Source organism: Microcaecilia unicolor, chromosome 8, assembly GCF_901765095.1.
Source record: "Microcaecilia unicolor chromosome 8, aMicUni1.1, whole genome shotgun sequence".
Classification (NCBI taxonomy): Eukaryota; Metazoa; Chordata; class Amphibia; order Gymnophiona; family Siphonopidae; genus Microcaecilia; species Microcaecilia unicolor.
Genome location: NC_044038.1, coordinates 109,134,977 through 109,154,851, shown reverse-complemented (window position 1 = coordinate 109,154,851; position 19,875 = coordinate 109,134,977). Strand labels below are relative to the sequence as shown.

The 19,875-nt window shown below is 44.2% G+C and overlaps 1 protein-coding gene across 1 annotated transcript; it reads left to right on the top strand.

Annotated features, from left to right (window-relative positions):
- The first annotated feature begins 11,298 nt into the window (after positions 1 to 11,298).
- On the top strand, positions 11,299 to 19,306 carry LOC115476236 (apolipoprotein C-II-like). Its single transcript, XM_030212503.1, has 5 exons — positions 11,299 to 11,437; positions 11,558 to 11,619; positions 11,706 to 11,791; positions 17,000 to 17,150; positions 19,143 to 19,306. Exons 3-5 carry the CDS (start codon positions 11,740 to 11,742, stop codon positions 19,228 to 19,230), a joined length of 291 nt encoding a protein of 96 aa, XP_030068363.1. The 5' UTR covers positions 11,299 to 11,437; positions 11,558 to 11,619; positions 11,706 to 11,739; the 3' UTR covers positions 19,231 to 19,306.
- Positions 19,307 to 19,875: the final 569 nt, after the last annotated feature.

Sequence of the window (19,875 nt, the reverse complement as noted above, 5' to 3'; positions counted from 1 at the left end):
GCCATCCATGTCCTGAAACTCTCCTCTCTCCCCTGCCCCTCTCTATCCATCCATACCCAGCAATTCTCTTCCCTCCCCTGCCCCCTCTGCCTAGCAATTCTCTCCTCTGCCCATCCATGCCCAGCAATTCTCTCCCCTGCCTCCCTCTGCCCATCCATGGCCAGCAATTCTCTCTCCTGCCTCCCTCTGCCCATCCATGCCCAGCAATTCTCTCCCCAGCCCATCCGTGCCCAGCAATTCTCTCCCCTGCCTCCCTCTGCCCATCCATGCCCAGAAGTTCTCTCCCCTGCCTCCCTCTGCCCATCCATGCCCAGCAATTCTCTCCCCTGCCCATCCATGGCCAGCAAATCTCTCCCCTGCCTCACTCTGCCCATCCATGCCCAGCAGTTCTCTCCCCTGCCCCCCTCTGCCCATCCATGCCCAGCAATTCTCTCCCCTGCCTCCCTCTGCCCATCCATGCCCAGCAGTTCTCTCCCCTGCCCCCCTCTGCCCATCCATGCCCAGCAATTCTCTCCCCTGCCCATCTATGGCCAGCAAATCTCTCCCCTGCCTCCCTCTGCCCATCCATAGCCAGCAATTCTCTCCCCTGCCTCCCTCTGTCCATCCATGCCCAGCAGTTCTCTCCCCTGCCCCCCTCTGCCCAACCAAGCCCAGCAATTCTCTCCCCTGCCCATCTATGGCCAGCAAATCTCTCCCCTGCCTCCCTCTGCCCATCCATAGCCAGCAGTTCTCTCCCCTGCCCCCCTCTGCCCAACCAAGCCCAGCAATTCTCTCCCCTGCCCATCCGTGCCCAGCAATTCTCTCCCCTGCCTCCCTCTGCCCATCCATGCCCAGCAATTCTCTCCCCTGCCCCCCTCTGCCCATCCATGCCCAGCAATTCTCTCCCCTGCCCATCTATGGCCAGCAAATCTCTCCCCTGCCTCCCTCTGCCCATCCATAGCCAGCAATTCTCTTCCCTGCCTCCCTCTGCCCATCCATGCCCAGCAGTTCTCTCCCCTGCCCCCCTCTGCCCATCCATGCCCAGCAATTCTCTCCCCTGCCCATCTATGGCCAGCAAATCTCTCCCCTGCCTCCCTCTGCCCATCCATAGCCAGCAATTCTCTCCCCTGCCTCCCTCTGTCCATCCATGCCCAGCAGTTCTCTCCCCTGCCCCCCTCTGCCCAACCAAGCCCAGCAATTCTCTCCCCTGCCCATCCGTGCCCAGCAATTCTCTCCCCTGCCTCCCTCTGCCCATCCATGCCCAGCAATTCTCTCCCCTGCCTCCCTCTGCCCATCCATGCCCAGCAGTTCTCTCCCCTGCCCCCCTCTGCCCATCCATGCCCAGCAGGTCTCTTCCCTGCCCCCCTCTACCCACCCATGCTCAGCAAGTCTCTCCCCTGCCCCCCCTCTACCCATCCAGCGATTCTCCTCCCTCCCCTGCCGCTCTGAAGCATGTCCAAAGATGTCCTTCACTCCCACCCTCCCCTCCCGCTCCCTTCCGTCTTTTTTTAATTACCTCCGTTGAAGCGCCGCCATTTAAAGCCCTGCTGCGTGCTGGCTGGCTGTCTCCAGGCTTCCCCTGCTTGATTCGGATGATGTTCGTGCCTTAGTCCCGCCTTCACGAAAAAGGAAATGACGTCAGAATGAAGGCGGGACTAAGGCACGAACATCATCCGAATCAAGCAGGGGAAGCCTGGAGACATTCAGCCAGCACGCAGCAGGGCTTTAAATGGCAGCGCTTCGACGGAGGTAATTAAAAAAAGACGGAGGGGGGCGAAGGACATGGTTGTACATGCTTCGGAGCGGCAGGGGAGGTAAGCATGGCCAGTGATGGCGCCCTCCTGCCATGCTTACCTCCCGCAATGGAGCCGGCTCGCCCCCAACAACAACCGGCTCGCAAGAGCGGTCAAAATTTAACAAGCGGCTCTTGCGAGCCAGTGCGAGCCGGCTCCAGCACACCACTGACCATAACCCTCTTACTCTCTATACAATCTGCGAATGGAGGCCAATCCCTGCCCAAAATCAACTCTTGGGGCAATCTGGGCAAAACCGCTATGGCGAGCTTTATCTTCCCCGTGGGACCCCTAATGCTGACCCGGTGCAACCTGTACGGAGTGCTGGCCCCATGGATACACTGGATCACCACCTGCCCGTCATAAGTCCCCCTGTCAGCCCCTCTGGTATCCCTTATCTTTTCCCATAGGCCTCTCGACATCATTGACTGATCCGCCCCGGAGTCCAACAGAGCCTTCACCGGGATGCCCTCCACCTCTACCCCTGGGTATAACTAGATTGGGCACTGGGAGAGACCCATGAGATCCAGCCCGCTCGCCCAGGACACTAGCTTTGGAAATGCCCCCTTCCTCCACACTGATAACAGATGCGCTCTTTGGACAGCCCTGCCCCCTTAATGTCCCTTCCCTGAGGAGGCGGGCCTTTAGACCTGGACAGCTCCGGGGCTTCCCCTGGACCTCCCTTTGGGGTCAGGCACGGAAGAACCCGGGTCTCGGGAGGGCTGACACGAACTGCCCCTCCCCCCTGGTCTTTCCCCACCTTACACCAGTGTTGGGCTTCTAAACAGCACTCTAGGCTCCCCACCACTTCCTCTAAGGTAGCACATCCCCTCCGTACCACCAATACCCTTACCTCCTCGGGTAAGGCTTGCAGGAATTGTTCTAGCACTATTTCCTGTAAGATATCTTCAACCGTACGTCCCTCCGGCTCTAGCCACTTCTTCGCTAGGTCCATCAATTTCATGGCTAGGCCCTTGGGAGACTCCCCTTTCCCCCAAGCTAGGGCCCTAAATTGCCTACGATAGGCCTGAGCACTAATCCCATACCTATCCCTGATGGCCTCTTTCACCCTAAGGTAATCCCCATCATCTATGGGCGACAGTCCACGGAAAGCCGCTAGTGCCTCCCCTGATAGAGAAGGGGCTAGACGAATGGCCCATTGTTCTTGAGGCCATTTAGCGGCCACCGCCACCCTCTCGAAAGCACACAAAAAGTCATCTACGTTGTCCTTCTCTGATAGTTTACCCCAGGTGAGCCAGTTCATAGGATACGGTCCTACCATACTTGTAAAGTCCCGGTCTCTTGTCACACTCACGGCTCCCTGGGCGTGTGCTTCCCTCTGCAGAAACTCCTGGAACAGGTCCAGTACCGGCTGTTGCTGGGCTCGATTAGCCGCCAGGGAATCCCCAATTATCTTTTCCGCCAATTCTTGCTGCTTTTGGAATTGCAGGGTCATCCAGGTGAAAACCTCCTTAGGATCCATCGTGGGTGCTGCTGCCGTCACCTACAAAGAGGGCACAAAAAAAAAACTCTCCAAGTGCAGCACCGTGACACCTGGTCCCCACTAGCCACTCCTTTTTCACCTCCACTCCACCCCTGCTCCCGTATATGCTTACCGGAAGCAGAGACGAGTCTGCGCTGCTCTCAGCGTTGGCCCCCTCGACGGGCTTCGGGCTCCCCTTGGGTCCACCTTCCTTCTGCGTGGACGTCCGCTGTGGATCCCACCACTGCCACCACTTGTGAAAGATCCTTCCCTCCGCCCGAGGGTCTTCGGGATCTTGCCTCCACCCTGGCCACTCAGCCTCCCGGCCCACTGCAGTCCGCAGGGCAGGGCTCAAAGAAAATAAACTTCAAAAAGGTAAAAGTCACCAAGCTCCTTTATTGTCAGGGATTCACAGTTCAGTAACTTGCAAAAGGAATCCTGCAGCCCTTCAAACAGTTGCTCCTGCTTTTCTCTCAGGACCCAGGTACAGCAGAAACACAAACACGTCCCCTTTCAGCTGCTGCACAAATCAGTTGGAGCCAAATTAACAGTCCCCACAGATAGGTTCCTCTGTAGTCCAACTTCACACCCCGAAAAGAATCCCTGTATCTTGTCCACCCCCACGGGGTTTCTGCAAACAGTTCAAAACACACAGTTCTGTGGACCTCAGCCCACAAAAAGGAAGAAAAAAAAACACTGTAGCTTACTTTCCCCTCCCCCACACAAAAGAAGGTTTTGTTTTCCCAACAGTTCAAAATCCACAGTGCTCAATGCCTTAGCACTCAGTTCAGACACACAGTCTCTTCAAAGAACACAGCCTGAACTCTTTTGGGAAAGAGGAAAAGATCCCACCCTTTCTGGGTCACTCTATTACTTCACTGACCCTCCTCCCGCATGACCTTTCCCCTTTCCACTTTCAGCCCAGCTGTGACACCAAGAGTTCACCTGGTTTTTCAGTTTAGCTTTCAAGGCCTGAGCTCAGGCAGAAAGATCCATGGGTTCCTCAGAGCCTGCCTCCTGCTCCTTCTCTCCAGCAGCTTGCCAGTCCATGGGCTCATTCTCCTCTACTCTGGGCAGCTGTTCCTCTCTTACTTGATTATGTTCCAGGTGCCCCTCCCTTGCCTTGTCAGAGCCTTCTCCCGGGGAATGCTGAGGCCAATAATCCCTATGCCAGGGTTTTCCCCGGGGATACTGGGAAATGTAGTCCCTCTCCCACCTCTATTTTCTAGGGGGCACTACCTTTTCCCTTCTCTCTCTCTCTCCCTGAGGAATGATTAAAGGTAAGGCTCTGCTCTGTCTCCCTCGGCTCTTGAGCCTCCTTCCTTCTCCCCCCTCCACTTCCATCTGTTCAAAACCCTTATCCTCCCCTTCACACCCTCCATGACTTGTGAAAGCCTGGGTTAGGTGGTAACAAGTTACAGATGTCACAGTGCATAAAGGTGTCGATATATCAATTCCTGGGCAGGGACACAAGATGGAAGCATTCCCCCCTACCCCCACCCCCATGTACTGTGTTCCTACAGTACATCACAGGCCCTGATAAGAGTTACCGTGTTCATTGGTGGCTCCTTTCTGTTTACCTTCTCATCTGTGACTGACGTGACCCCTGCAGCTTTGAGACACAGAGACTGTGGTGTCCACTGCATTTGACCTACCCATGGGGCCATTTAAAGAAAGCCTGAGAGGGCTTGGGGGAGAGGTAGAAGGCACCACAAACACACCACTACTGCCAGGCCAAACTAGGCACTGTATAGTATGGCTGCTGTTTGCACATACTATTTGCCATGCAGCAAAATGGCTGAGATTTGGTAGCCTGTGGAGGAGTTGTGGACAGTGGTCATCAACCTGCAAGCAGCCATCGTGATGCGCTGGCCGATAGCCACCAGAGTGACACGTGAGCCTTTACCGTGTGTTAATTGGGTAGCAGGATAATGTGGATGTTGTGCACAGCCATTGCTGACAGAAGTGTTACAATCACCTTTTGGTGAGTGGGAAAAACCTGCCTTGGCCATGTGCTGTTCCCACATACCTAGGCCACTTTCTCCCACAGCTTGGTGATCAACCTCATCCACAGAGCAATTGCTCCCATCATATTGCCTCCCAATACACCAGTTCCTTTAAAAAGTGACTGACTTCCCTGCCTGATGACTTTAGCCCACATTAATGAATTTGTCAGTAGCACAGCCTATATATGGTGTGCATCTGAGGTAGCGCAACTATACCCCTAGACACACTATTACCAGATGCAGTCATTTCAGCTCCAGCACGCTAAAAGCCACAGAAAGCGCATCTGTGCTACTTTTCATAGCACTGCTTAGTAAAAGGGGTCCTTAGATAAGCAGCTTATGGATTATGAGTATTATATCCCCCCTTCAAAGTGACTCTACGTTGTCCTTACAAAAGGAAATAGCAGAAATTGTAGAATTAGCAGCTGGAGCAGGCTTTATAACTACTAAAGATAAAGAGTTTTTGTTGGATAATCTCCAGTTGTCTTGACAATCTATATTCTACCTAAAATACATAAATCTTTCACTCATCCACCTGGCAGACCCATTGTTTTTGTAGATGTTTTTTTCACTCACACATTCCACTTATTGATTCGTACATTAGAGATTCCACACATTTTATCAATATTTTGAGTAATTTAAATTATGATTTCAGATACCATTTTTGCCACCAAGGATATCGATTCTTTGTACACAAGTATACCTTAACTTGAGGCTTTGTTGATAGTAGAAAACACTTTGTGCCTTGTTTACTAGGCCACACTGTAGGTGCGCTAACGTTTTTAGTGCATGCTAAAAATTACTAGAGACACCCATAGGAATATAAGGATGTTTCTAGTATTAGTGAGAGCTAATTAAGCTAGCGCATCTAAGTAAACATGGCCTTTTGAAAGGGAGGACTACTTACTGCAGAATACCTAATTTTCTTATTACTTTTGCTACCATTGCACTTACAAAAAATTATTTCCAGTTTCAAGACAAATACCACTAACAAATAAAAGGTACTGCCATGGGGGCCTCTATGGCTCCCGATTTGGCAAATTTATATGTAGCATCATTGGAGATTACTTTCCTGAAAGAACATCTGTTGCAAGATTAAATATATTTATATAAACACTATATTGATATTTTCATTATTTGGAAGAGCAACATAGAAAGAGTGAAATTGTTCCACGATTGGCTGAACACCAGGAATCCAAATCTCCATTTGAAAAAAATCTCCATTTTAAAATGTCATTTCATCTTAGTGAGATTAATTTTTTTGGATGTCCTAGTTAAGAAAATTGGCAGTAGCATTGAGACATCAGATCTATAAACAACTTCATGAATGTTTAACTAATCTCTATAAAAAAATAGTTTGCTTGGGAAAGCCAATTGGATCTGCTAGCGGACATTATAGACATTATATCTTCATATTCTGATCAAAAACAAATCATCTGACATTATCTGCTGGAATCTCACAATCATCCTTCTTTATTAGCCACAATGCCTACTGGACTCCAACTAAAATATCTAAGGTAACGCACAATCGCCTTCCATCTACCTGCTGGTCATGCATATCTTCAGATGGCAATCTTGAACACTTTTTTCTCTTCAAAGTGTTAACTCTTACTGGTTAGAGGTATGGCAAAGAATATCCTTAATTCTCTCAATAGACTCTAAACACCATTTATCATATAAAATCATTATTCTTGATTCCACTACCTCGGAACTTCCTGTTCCAGATTCCTCCTGTAAACTTTTTGATATAATGATGGCTCTAGCTTCTCACACAGTTGTACTCCATTGGAAAAACAACAGGAACGTCAGTATTCACGAATGGTGGAACCATCTTTGCGCTATCCGATCTTATGAAGAATCAGCTGCAATTAAGTCTTGATGTCTTCAAAATGTTCAGAAATTATGGCATCCCCTTTGATAATTACCGGAGATCTCACTAATCAACTTCTTTTTCACAAAATCCGTCATACTCCAGCTGTTTTATCTGGACTATATGCATTGCAACTGATGATGTTGTTATTTTCTGTGACACTGTAAAAGTTTTATTTTCAGTTCCTTTGTATATTACTTAATTTTTGATATCTGTATGATCTAATATCCAATAAAAAAAATTTGAAACATCAGTTTATAAAAAATCAACAGATCATAACACTTATTTACACTATTCCAGTTTTCACAATAGAAATTTTAAAAAAATCTTCCACTTAGCCAATTTCTATGCCTTTGCATGTGGATTTTGAAATGCAAGCAATGCATATGGCCTCAACGTTTAAGACAAGAGGTTACCCTGATAAATATGTACTTGAAGGTCATCATAAGGCAAAACATACCAGTAGAGAAATATTATTAACACAAAAACAAGATAAAAGTGTGTCCAGATTTTGTATGCATGCTTAGATATTCACACTTATGCTAAATAATTCACAAACATTGGCATTTACTAGAAAGTCATGATTGTTTTAAGGGTAAGAGAGTAATTACTGCTTACGAAATAAGAATCTAAGGGCCCCTTTTACTAAGCTGTGGTAAAAGGAGGCCTGTGCTAGATTTAGCGTGTGTTGTTGATGCACGCTGAGGCCCCCTTTTACTGCAGCCGGGTACAAGACTGTCATTTTTAAAAGAAGAAATAGCTGTGCCTCTATTCAAGGTACCTCCTACTGCCTTGCAATCCCAAAACAATGTGGAGAAAAAAGACCTCAGAAATAACAGGGCTTTAAAACAAACTTCACAATAATAATAATTACAAAAGATTGCAAACAGACAGAGATACCACATGAATAGTCAAAAAAAAGTTCCAGTCAATGAAAGTTTTCAGCAATACAATCCAGCATATCAATGATATCGGCAATAATGCAGCTATAAAAAGCAACTCTCAAAATGCTCATCTGAAGGCTGAAAAAACAGTAGAAATTCCCAACAGGAGATCATGGCATCCTCAGGGGAAACTGGCAACTGCACATACTTAAAATGGCTGCCTTTTTTTTGCCTATTCATGTGGTACATAAGAGAGTTTTGCGGTAAGCACGGTTCGTGCGCATGCCCAAGTAAACCTGGAAGTGAAGCATACGTATTTGCAAAGGTGGAAAGAAGAGAAAACAACAGCCAGCATAGTTAAAAGGTGACGTGAAAGAGGCTATTACATCCAAAAGATTGTCCTTCAAAGAATGGAAAAAGGACCCAAATGACAAAAATAAGAAGCAACATAAATACTGGCAAGTCAGATGCAAAGCATTAATGATGAAGGCTAAAAGATAACATAAAGACAAACTTGCCAAAGTAACAACTTCAGGTACAGCAGAAAGCCTGTGAGGGAATCCATGGGACCGTTAGATCACGAAGGAGCAAAAGGGGCGCTCAGGGAGGACAAGGCCATAGTGGAGAAACTGAATGAATTCTTTACTTTGGTCTTTACAGAAGAAGATGTAAGAGATCTGCCTGTACCAGAAATGGTTTTCACGGGTGATGGTGCAGAGGAACTGAAAGAAATCTCTGTGAACCTGGAGCCAAATTGACAAATTAAAGAGTAGTAAATCACCTGGACCAGATGGCATACATCCAAGGGTACTCAAAGAACTCAAGCATGAAATTGCTGATCATGCAATTATTAATATGTAACCTGTCTTTAAAATAGTCTGTAGTACCTGAAGATTGCAGGTTGACTAATGTGACGTCGATTTTTAAAAAGTGTTCCAGGGGTAATCGTGGAAATTACAGACCAGTAAGCCTGATGTCAATGCCAAGAAAAATAGTAGAAACTATTATAAAGAATAAAATTACAGAACACATAGACAAACATGGTTTAATGGGACAGAGTCAGCATGGGTTCAGCCAAGGGAAGTGTTACCTCACCGATTTGCTTCATTTCTTTGAAGGCATGAATAAACATGCAGATAATGGTGAGCTGGTTGAAGTAGTGTATCTAGATTTTCAGAAACCTTTTGGTAAGGTTCCTCATGAGAGACTCCTGAGAAAATTAAAGAGTCATGGGATAGGAGGCAATGCTCTGGTGTGGATTAGGAATTGGTCATTGGACAGAAAACAGAGGGCAGGGTTAAATTGACATTTCTCTCAATGGAGGAGGGTGAACAGTGGAGTGCCACAGGGATGAGTGGAAGTCGAAATGATGAGTGAGGTGATTAAATTTGCAGATGACACAAAACTATTCAAGGTTGTTAAAAATATGTGTGGACTGTGAAATATTGCAGGAAGACCTTAGGAAATTGGAAGACTGGGCATCCAAATGGCAGATGAAATTTAATGTGGACAAATGCAAGGTGATGCACATTGGAAAGAATAATCCAAATCATAGTTACCTGATGCTAGGGTCCACCTTGGGGGTTAGCACTCAAGAAAAAGATCTAGGTGTCATTGTAGATAATATTCTGAAATCTTATGCTCAGTTTGTGGTGGTGGTGGCCAAAAAAGCAAACAGGATGCTAGGAATTATTAGGAAATGTATGGTGAATAAGACCAAAAATACTATAATGCCTCTGTATCGCTCTATAGTGCAACCGTACCTTGAGTATTGCATTCAGTTCTGATTGACGTATCTCAAAAAAGATATAGCGGAATTAGAAAAGGTTCAAAGAAGAATTGACCAAAATGATATGAGGAATGGCTAAAGAGGTTAGGGCTCTTCAGCTTGGAAAAGAGACCAATGAGTGGAGATATGATCGAGGTCTACAAAATCCTGAGTGGTGTAGACCAAGTAGATGTAAACTGATTTTTTTTTTTACTCGTTCCAAAAGTACAAGGACTAGGTAACACTCAAGGAAGTTAGATGGAAATATTTTTTAAAACAAATAGGAGTAAATATTTTTCACTCAACAAATAGTTAACTATGGAACTCTTTTCCGGAGGATGTGGTAACCAACTGTTAGTGCATCTGAGTTAAAAAAAAAGGTTTGGACAAGTTTCTGGAAGAAAAATCCATAGTCTGCTATTGAGACAGACATAGGGAAGCCACTGCCACGATTTGGGTTTCTGCTAGGTACTTGTGACCTTGCTCGGCCACTGTTTTCCATCTAAGCTAGATGGACCATTGGTCTGACACAGTATGGCTACTTTTATTTATTTGTTGCATTTGTATCCCACATTTTCCCACCTCTTTGCAGGCTCAATGTGGCTTACAATACATAATGAATAGTGGAAATACATGTTCTTATGTTTATGTTGACTTCTGTTTGCTTTGCTTTAGTGTGATTTTGCTGTAAGGCACATGGATCAACCTTGCTACTGTCAATCCCAAACTGCGTGGGGGATATTAGTGGAAGTAAAACTTGTGGCACTGCAGTTTCCACCCCCAGTGCAGCACTCCCTGCATGACTTCATATCAGTGTCATTGGTGGTAGTATTGGTGGGAGACATGAATAGTGGTTCTGGAGAAAAGCTGAGTAAATCGATGTACATACAGAAGACCCAAAACCCTCATAGACTTGCAATTGCACAGGAAACAGTGAAGCTGAGTAAACTTTGTGCCCAGACTAGGAGGTGCATGTGACATCAGTCTCTATGATATTACTGATTAAGACATACTCATAGAACAGGGCAAAGGTAAGAAAGTGGACATGTGGATATAAAAGTGGACATGTGCAACTTTCTTTAAATTAGTCACCTTACTTTCTAACTCCTCTTACTCTCTTACCTATTTATAGGTTCCTTCTTTGCTTATACCCTACACTGTCAATTAAAATGTTCTATTACATATTGTGTTGACATTGTAAGTAATATATTATGCCATACTTTGTATTGTTATTTGAATATTTTTACTGCTGTAATTGTCTATTGCTCATGTTTGATTTATTCTTATTTTACACCGCCTTGAGTGAATTCCTTAAAAAATATGGTAAATAAATCCCAATAAATAAAAAGTGAAGCATTTTATGATTTAAACAGTCATCCAGCCCCCTTTCGTGTTTTTTGAAGCTGACGTGGATATCAGTTTAAGTAAAGTCAGCAAAATAATCTGTTTGTTTGGACTTAGGACTTGGAATCAGAGCTGTGACATAGACTACTTAATTTACTCAGTGTTTCATTTCTGTTTCTTTCATACCAGAGGCCAAGCACTCTGAACAAGGTCGGTCGCAGATGCTAAATCTCCAGGACTTGCCAGTGAATGCAGGAAGCTAGGAGACTGAGCTACAGATGAGGGGAGAGCAACAGGATTCACTCATCGTGTAATGTACTTTTTATGAGCATAAAATTAGGCCACAGAGAACATTTCTCTATAGTGCATAGAGCAGGGATCTTGGAAGGGAATAGTACAGTGATAATACTCTGTGATTTTGTCTTTATAGGTTTTAATATCTCTCACACACACAGAGTCATTTATCCAGCAGAGAAGATATTGCCAAGACAGGTACAATAAGTAAATTCTTGAAACCTTAACCCTCAGTATTAATATCCAAAAATCCAATAACTCAATGCCTTGCTATTCCTTTCCAGAGTTAGATCCTTTTCTGAACTCAGTTGCTCAACAATGAATTGGAAACTTGTTCTGGCTTCTTTGATCTTGCTGTTTTTATACTGTGGTAGGTGAATAATTTTACAATTCACATTTCAGAGCTAGTTAAATATTTGTTTTTGGGGGCCTTGTTCAAAAAAGACTTTTCCCCAGTCTGTTCCCTTGGAAAAACAATTAACTGAATTATGCCGTCCCTCTCCCCTTAAGGCCTGTCCATTGCTCTCTTTCTCTCTCTCTCTCTCTGTCTGTACTTTTACTCACCTTTTCACTCTTTTCCCTCCTTTCTTTAACTTTCTACATATTATATTTCTATCTTTGTCCTGGGGAAGGTGGGGGGGGGGGGGTGGGATTTCACTGTAATGCTCAATAAAGTTCTGATAAAGGTAACAAAGTTGCCAGTGTGCCACAAGCCTATTTAAAGAGAGGATTGATACCAATCCATTCAGAGAAGCTGTTCCTTCTGCTCAGAGTCTGAATCTTGGTCAGGAAATTTGAAATTCAAATCCCATGACCCTGTTGGAAAAATTGGTAGCATCGCTATGAAGTGCTGCAAAGAGTACTTTATTATTTGGACTTAGCTCACACCCCTCAGCAGCAGCTTAAGGCACATTACATTCAGGTATAATAGATGTTTCTTGTCCCCAAGGGCCTCTTTTTCTAATGTGTTAATGAGTTAATGGGCATTAATGTTCTTTAACACGTTAATCTGAGTTAACCATATTGGATCTAATTTTCAAAGGATTTATGTTCCTAACATAAGATGGAGGAGTGGCCTAGTGGTTAGGGTGGTGGACTTTGGTCCTGAGGAACTGAGTTTGATTCCCTGCACAGGCAGCTCCTTGTGACTCTGGGCAAGTCACTTAACCCTCCATTGCCTACCGCATTGAGCCTGCCATGAGTGGGAAAGCGTGGGGTACAAATGTAACAAAACAAAAAAAAAACTCAGTCCCTTTGAAAATTTACTAGGGTTAAGTGCCTAAATTAATACTGAAAGGAATTTAAATGCCTTGTTAAATACCACTGAGTTGGCCAGTGGTGTGAGGACAGAGTTTAGGCAGCACCACTACTCAGCTGATTAGTATTGATATTCAGCCCACTAAGTATGTGGATAAAGTGAGGACAACAAAAATGCTGTTCTAGCTTTATCCACTGAGTTAACTGGGCATAAGTCTGAATATCAGCTGGTGCCTGGTTAACTTCTGGAAGATGAATTTTCAGCTGGCAGTGGTTGGCATATTTTGCCAATGGGCAAATGGGGCAGCTGCCCCAGGTCTCTGCATATAGGGGGCCAAGCTGCCCATTGCACATTTGGTAAATTTATCCTCTTTCCCTTCTCCATGCCCCCCTCCCCCGCGCATGAGTCCTGTATCTCCAGTCTCCGCGATTCTCCATAGTACTTCGTCACTGGCGATACACAGTCAACCTCTTCTCAACAGGGCCTCTTCTCAGGTGCACCCCACCTACTCTGATGCAACTTCCTGTTTTCCGCGTAGGTGGGATGGGCCTGAGAAGAGACCCCAATGCCAGTAGAAGGTTGACTATGTTAAATGCCGGTGCCGAAGTACTACAGAGAACTGCGGGGACAGGAGAGAGCAGGTGGAAGGAAGAGCGGGGTGTGGAGAAGAGAGAAAGAAGTGGTGAGAGATGGACCATAGGAGTAGGCCAGGGAGATTGCCCCAGGTACAAATAATAAGTACCTGTATATATACAATATGTAAGCCGCATTGAGCCTGCCATGAGTGGGAAAGCGCGGGGTACAAATGTAGCAAAACAAATGTTGCCCTGAGGTGGAGTGGGGATTGGGAAGCACGGTAAGAGACAGGAGAAGCTAAACAAGGGGACAGATAAAGGCTATATATATATACATGCTGAGCAGAGAGGTACAGGGATGCAGAAGATCAATGCTGGATAGGGAGAGGGTAGGGACAATGGAATACAAAGAGGCAGAGCTGGAAAGGGGGGAGATAGGGACACAGAGGGATACTACTGGAAATCAGGGCAGATAGGGATATAGAGAACAATGCTGGAAATGGGTTGAGATAGAAATATAAAGGAGCAATGCTGGGGGAAGACGGTGGATGATGGACAGAATGCTGGAAAAGGGAGGAGATGGGGACATGAGGGGTAATGCTCGAAAAGGGGGGGGGATGGGGACACGGGAAGGGGTAATGCTGGAAAAGGAGGGAGATGCAGACACAGAAGGGGGTAATGCTGGAAAAGGGGGAGATGGGAACAGCTATACAGCAGCTGGGTATATTATTTTGGAACCTTTTACTTGGAATGATTTGAATTATTAACAAAATGAGGCGAGAGAAAAGAATTGCTGGGTATGGGTGGATGGAGGGGAGGGCAGGAGGGAGAGGAGGGTTGCTGGACATGGGTGGATGGAGAGGTAAGGGAGTGAGAAGAAATGCTGGACATGGATGGAGGGGAGGGAAGAGTGAGGAAGGAGATGAGATGAGGGAAAAGGACGAGAGGAGAAAAACTGTACATGGATGAAGAAAATAGACAGAAGCTGGATCCTTATCATGGCAGTCAAGTCTGCGGAGGACCCAGCTTTTGCTTACGGATGTAGGGCAAGAAATGAAGAAGAAAGGCGGAAAGTAAAGAAATAAATGGAAAGGAAGCCCTGGAAACGGAGTTAAGAAGACAGATAGCAGCAGGATCAGATACTGGGCCAGCATGATCAGGTAGAAAAAAATCATCTTATTTTCAGTATAGTGTTTGGAATATGTCCACTTTGAGAATCAGGTGCTCAACATTAAAAGTTTATATTTATTTACGGCATTTTATTAAATGTGCCGTAAATCCCACATTAAACATGAATTAGATTGGAACCTGGGATCATTTAATTTTTTTTCCTGGAGTAATGCATTGCCTCCCCCCCCGGCTATAGCCAGCTCTGCAATTGGGGGGGGGGGGGGTGCAGAGGTGGACTGGGGAGAGAGCCTGTTGTTAAACATTTACCAGCACACCACCTTTCTATGGTTACAATCAAAGTTGCCTGCATATTATATACAGGCACTTATTTTATACCTGGGACAATGGAGGGTTAAGTGACTTGCCCAGAGTCACAGGGAACTGCAGTGGGAATCAAACCCAGCTCCCCAGGATCAAAGTCCACTGCACTAACCACTAGGCTACTCCTCCTGTAGAAGACTAGAAAGGGCATGGAGGAAGACTCTGAACCTACAACTAAAGAAGCTGGAAGGCTATGATAAAATCTTACAAATTTGCTGTTTCTGAGGCTAAAATACATATCATCAAAAATTAATAGGGGAGGATCAGCTAGATCAAAAGAGTCTGTTCAAGGTTTGTAGGACTGACTAACTCAGCTTCTGTTACCCAACTTTCTAGGAATTGCAGCCCTCAATGGAGGATCTGGCTAACTATTTTAGAGATAAGGTTGAGAATATACGTCAGCTTTGTCACCTGGATTTGATTTTTTTAAGAGGATGCAAGGAGAGGAGGAGTGGCCTAGTGGTTAGGGTGGTGGACTTTGGTCCTGGGGAACTGAGGAACTGAGTTCAATTCCTGGCACAGGCAGCTCCTTGTGACTCTGGGCAAGTCACTTATTGCTCCATGTAAGCCACATTGAGCCTGCCATGAGTAGGAAAGTGCAGGGTACAAATGTAACAAAAAAAAATATGGGTGAGAAATGTGGTAATGATATTTGCTGAAGGATTTGCACTGGTTGCCAGTTAGGGCTAGAATTGATTTTAAAGTGGCCTGTTTGATCTGTAAGATTTTTTATGGCTGTTGCCCACTGGATCTTTAGTGTCTTAGCCGACAATTCGTCTGTCCATTCGTTCCAATTATTTGTTGAATTTAATAAGATCCATTATAAGTGTTTTTATCTGTCAAACTGGAATTCAATTCCAGTTCAGATTTGGAGTATGGAAGAATATTTCCAATGTAGACAAGCACTGAAAATTTTCTTATCTGATAAATATCTCTGAATTATGGCAGTTTCCAGATAGTGTTTGAATTTTTAGTGTAACCTGCTTTGATTCCTGTTGGAGATATGTGGGATATAAAAACTGGGAATGGTTTAGTGATCATAAGTGCTGGAAATAATTGAGTTTACATGAAGGCATTACTAGTCAATAAAAGTAGCCAGCAGCCCTTCCTTAGGCCACAATCCCTTCACCACTGGGCCAAATTTATACCCCAAATATACCAAGAGAAAAATATCACTCATTGGCCTTCAATCTCACTCTTTGGGATGGGCCACCTTCACCATCTCTGCACTCTGGTCCAGCACTTTTCCTCCCCTTCCCTTCTCCTGCTCCAGCAGCTGCCCCACCCCCTCAAAATCCCTTCCAGTCCTACTACTTCCTGCAATAAATAAATAAATAAAGCATGTAGTGCTGCTGTCTAGGCTGCATAGATGATGGCTCTGCTGGTCCTGGCTCTTCTGACATGAACTTCCTGAACCAGCAGAGTCATCATCAGCATGACCAAGACAGCAGCTCCACACCTTTATACTGCATTTGATTCAGCAGGAAGCAGCTTGGCTGGCAGAAGGCTAAGAAAGCTATTCTGCTGGCTCTGGGGGGAGGGGGGGCATCCATAAAAGACTCAGATATTTAATGACGGGCTATGTCCAGGTACTAGCTCTGATATTCAGGAGAGCAAGTACAGACAATATTCCATGTCGTACCTACACAGCTAACTGGGCAGTTAGCACTGTTGTTTAAGCGGTCCAACTTGCCTTGTTATCTATGTGGGCACCCATACTGAATATTGTCTGTGCCTCCATAAATTCTGGGACTGCCCCAATTCTGCCCCCAGACCACCTCAGTATTGCCCAGACAATGCCACAGTGCCCTGCTGACCCATTCAGCATGATTTAAGTGGGCAGGAGCCTCTTCTGCAACTCAAAACATTTTAAATGTCAGACCCTTTGGCTGAAAATAGGGCACAAACTTAGGAACTCGGCTTTTTTAGAATATTGGACCCCACTGAAAATAATGTGTTTGTTTTATTTAATTTGCATTAACATGTTAGTAAATGATTCTACTGCTTTTTACAGAGGCAATGGGACCTTACTTAAGGTCTCATGGAGCATCAATGGGATTTGAAGTCTGGCTTTGCTGCTGCTCTGATCTTTAGGAGAGCTTCTGCAAGAATGGGTCCCTCTCTTGCTTTTATCTCTCCCTTTCTCCTAGCAGTGCTACTGTCCTTGTTGAGATAATCTGTTTTCTTTCTGTCCTTTTTTTTTAATTGCATTTATTCAAAAGACACATCAGGGATAATCTTTTTGTATCTGTAGAGATCAAAGGTGATAGAGCAGAAGAGCAAGAGGTTCCTCCTTACCTAGACCAAATACAAGGTCTGCCCTGGAGACTCTGGGCCCAAATGAGCTCTACAACCCAGAGTTGGATAGATGCAGCCAAATCAATTGAGATTGACAAGAAAATCAAGTGAGTGATACAAACAATTCATAAACTTTACAGAATACACACATCAGATATAACTGTATAAGTGTAATATCTTAACAGTACCAAATGATAATATAATTTATAGAACTTCCAGGAAAGTTGGTTACAGCTGCATAGCGCCAAGATGGTCTATAAGTATTTTGAGTAGTATTATCCATATAGTACTGGGCATTTATTTATTTATTAGCTGCTACAATATAGATAAGTGATTGTTGAATATCAGGCTGAGGGATTTTTTTTTAAAAAGCCCTACGCAAATATCTCCTTTTCCAAGCTGTTTACTCTGCTCAGAGGTGTTATCACAGCCTTCTAAGTTTTCAGCTAAAAATTCAGCTAAAAACTAACGGGGTCTTTTACTAAGCGGCAGTAAGCCCAATTCAGGCTTACTGCTCGCTAAACCAGAAGTACCGCCAGGCTATTGCAGCAGCCTGGCAATAGTTCCCACCCCCAGCAAGCGCCATTTCCAGCACTACAAAAATATTTTAATTTTTGTTGTGCCGGTGTTTACCTGTTGGTAATCGGGCAGTGCCATGCACTGCCCCGTTACCGCTGGGTTAGTGAGGGAGCCCTGACTGCCACTTCAATGGGTGGTGGTAAGTGCTCCTCCCTGAAATGGCTGTGCAAGTGCTCCACTTGCTGCACAGCTATTTCTTAAACAAAAAAACCCAGCCTTTTACCCGCTATGGTAAAAGGGGGGCCTCAGCATGCATCACAAACATGCCACAGCTTAGTAAAAGTACCCCTAAGGGTCTGATACTCAAAAATAATCTGATCTCTTACATTTGTGTCCCATCTTCAGCCAAACTTAGCTTACAACTGAAAATTTTTAATCATATTTTAGGAACTTAAAAGTTATGTTTATGAATTTAGGCCTGACATTTCATTTGCTTAATAATGGCTTATGGATTTTTCTTTAAGGAAGTTATGCAAACCTTTTTAAAACCGCACTAAGCTAACTGCTTTTACCACATTCTCTGGCAACAAATTCGAGAGCACTGCGTATGCCTTGTAGCGCTATAGAAATAATAAGTAGTAGTAGTTTAATTACACGTTGAGTGAAGAAATATTTTCTCCGATTTATTTTAAATTTACTACTTTGTAGCTTCATTGCTTGTCCCCTAGCCCTAGTATTTTCAGAAAGAGCAAACAAGTGATTCACATCTACCCATTCCACTCCACTCATTATTTTACAGACATTTACCCATTCCACTTCACTCATTTTAACCATGTAAATCAATTGTCTGAAAACTGTCTACTCTGTATGTAGATTTTAATTTAATTAAATTCAATTATTGATTTATATCCCACTTTATCCAAAGATCTAGGAGATTACAAAGTTATATATGTAATAAGGAAATCAGATTCAGCACTTAGGGGGGAAATTATCAACATGGGCTACAATTAGAATGGGTTATTTTACCACTAACCTGCTATTTTAGCACAGGTCCTATTTTTTATACAATGAGGTTGGGTTAACAGTAAAATAACTTCCCCTAATGGTAGCCCATGTTGATAACTTTCCCCTTACTCGGATAATGCCACTGAATATCCAGGCAAGACCGTTCCAGCGCTATACTGGATTTTCAGTCCACTAACTGGGTATACGCCCCTATATAAAGATAAAGCAGCAAAAAGACTGTCCTAACTTTATCCGAGTTGTTATCCAGGGATCAGTCTAAATATTGGCTGACACCTGGTTAACTCCCAGCAGCTGCAGTGATCCATATATTTAATGCAGGTGCTTGGATTAGGTTCGGCATTGTATATCTAGGTTATGTTTTGCATGTGGTAGTCAGTGTTTACCTGATATTTTTGCCTCAATATAGGGAAAGCCTCAGTGCTTAATATGATAGCAAATTAACAAATAATTTATCTTTGAAATAACCATTTCACCATGCAGCAGACTGTTGCTCCCAATCAGTGCTATATTATACCAGATCTTTGTGATTTCTCTTTAATTGTGTTTGTTCACAGGGAGGCATATGAGAAGAGCACAAGTGTTATTGGACCATACACCAATATTATCTCAGATCAGATTTATCACTGGTGGTACGGACAGTGACTTCCACACCTCTCATTTCATAGTTTGTTTGTTTGTTTACATCACAACAAGAATTGTATTCTTTGCTATTCTTTAATATGATTTAATGTTTAAATAATGGGGGTAATATTCAACTCACAGTGGTACATGACTTGTAAACCACTCACTGCGGCAAGCTGAACTAATCCCAGATAGTCAATGCTAGGGAATGCGCAGCTCCTGGTATTGAATATCCGAGTTTGTGCACTGACCTGGAAGTTAACTGGGCACTGGCCGATATTCAGACCAGTGCATAAAGTTAGGACAGCCTTTTTGCTGTTCTAACTTTATTTACTTACTTAGCTGGTTAGTAGACCAAACTCTGCCCCTGGACCACCTAGGTTAGGGGATGGCCAGTTGGCGGAGATAATTCAGCGACACTACCTAGATCCTCTCCTGCTTGGTTCAATCCCTTTGAATATCTACCCTAATATTTTTGGAATTTCTCAATAGATATTTCTTATTTTACTCAAGGTTTCTTTTTTTTTAATTTGCATTTATGATTTACAAAAAGTCAGAAAAACAACTTTGAAAGGAAATAGTAACAAAGTTAAGCATGGCAATTGACACCATTAGCTAAACAATCATAAGGAAAAGAAAACAAAATTAAAGAAATAGAATTCTGAA

Bases quoted from the DNA above. Each gene is read 5' to 3' on its own strand.
- LOC115476236 (XM_030212503.1), top strand. From the start codon at position 11,740: ATGAATTGGAAACTTGTTCTGGCTTCTTTGATCTTGCTGTTTTTATAC. The intron at 11,792-16,999 runs GTAGGTGAATAA...TTGTATCTGTAG, and splicing joins CTTGCTGTTTTTATACTGTG to AGATCAAAGGTGATAGAGCA. The intron at 17,151-19,142 runs GTGAGTGATACA...GTTTGTTCACAG, and splicing joins GAGATTGACAAGAAAATCAA to GGAGGCATATGAGAAGAGCA.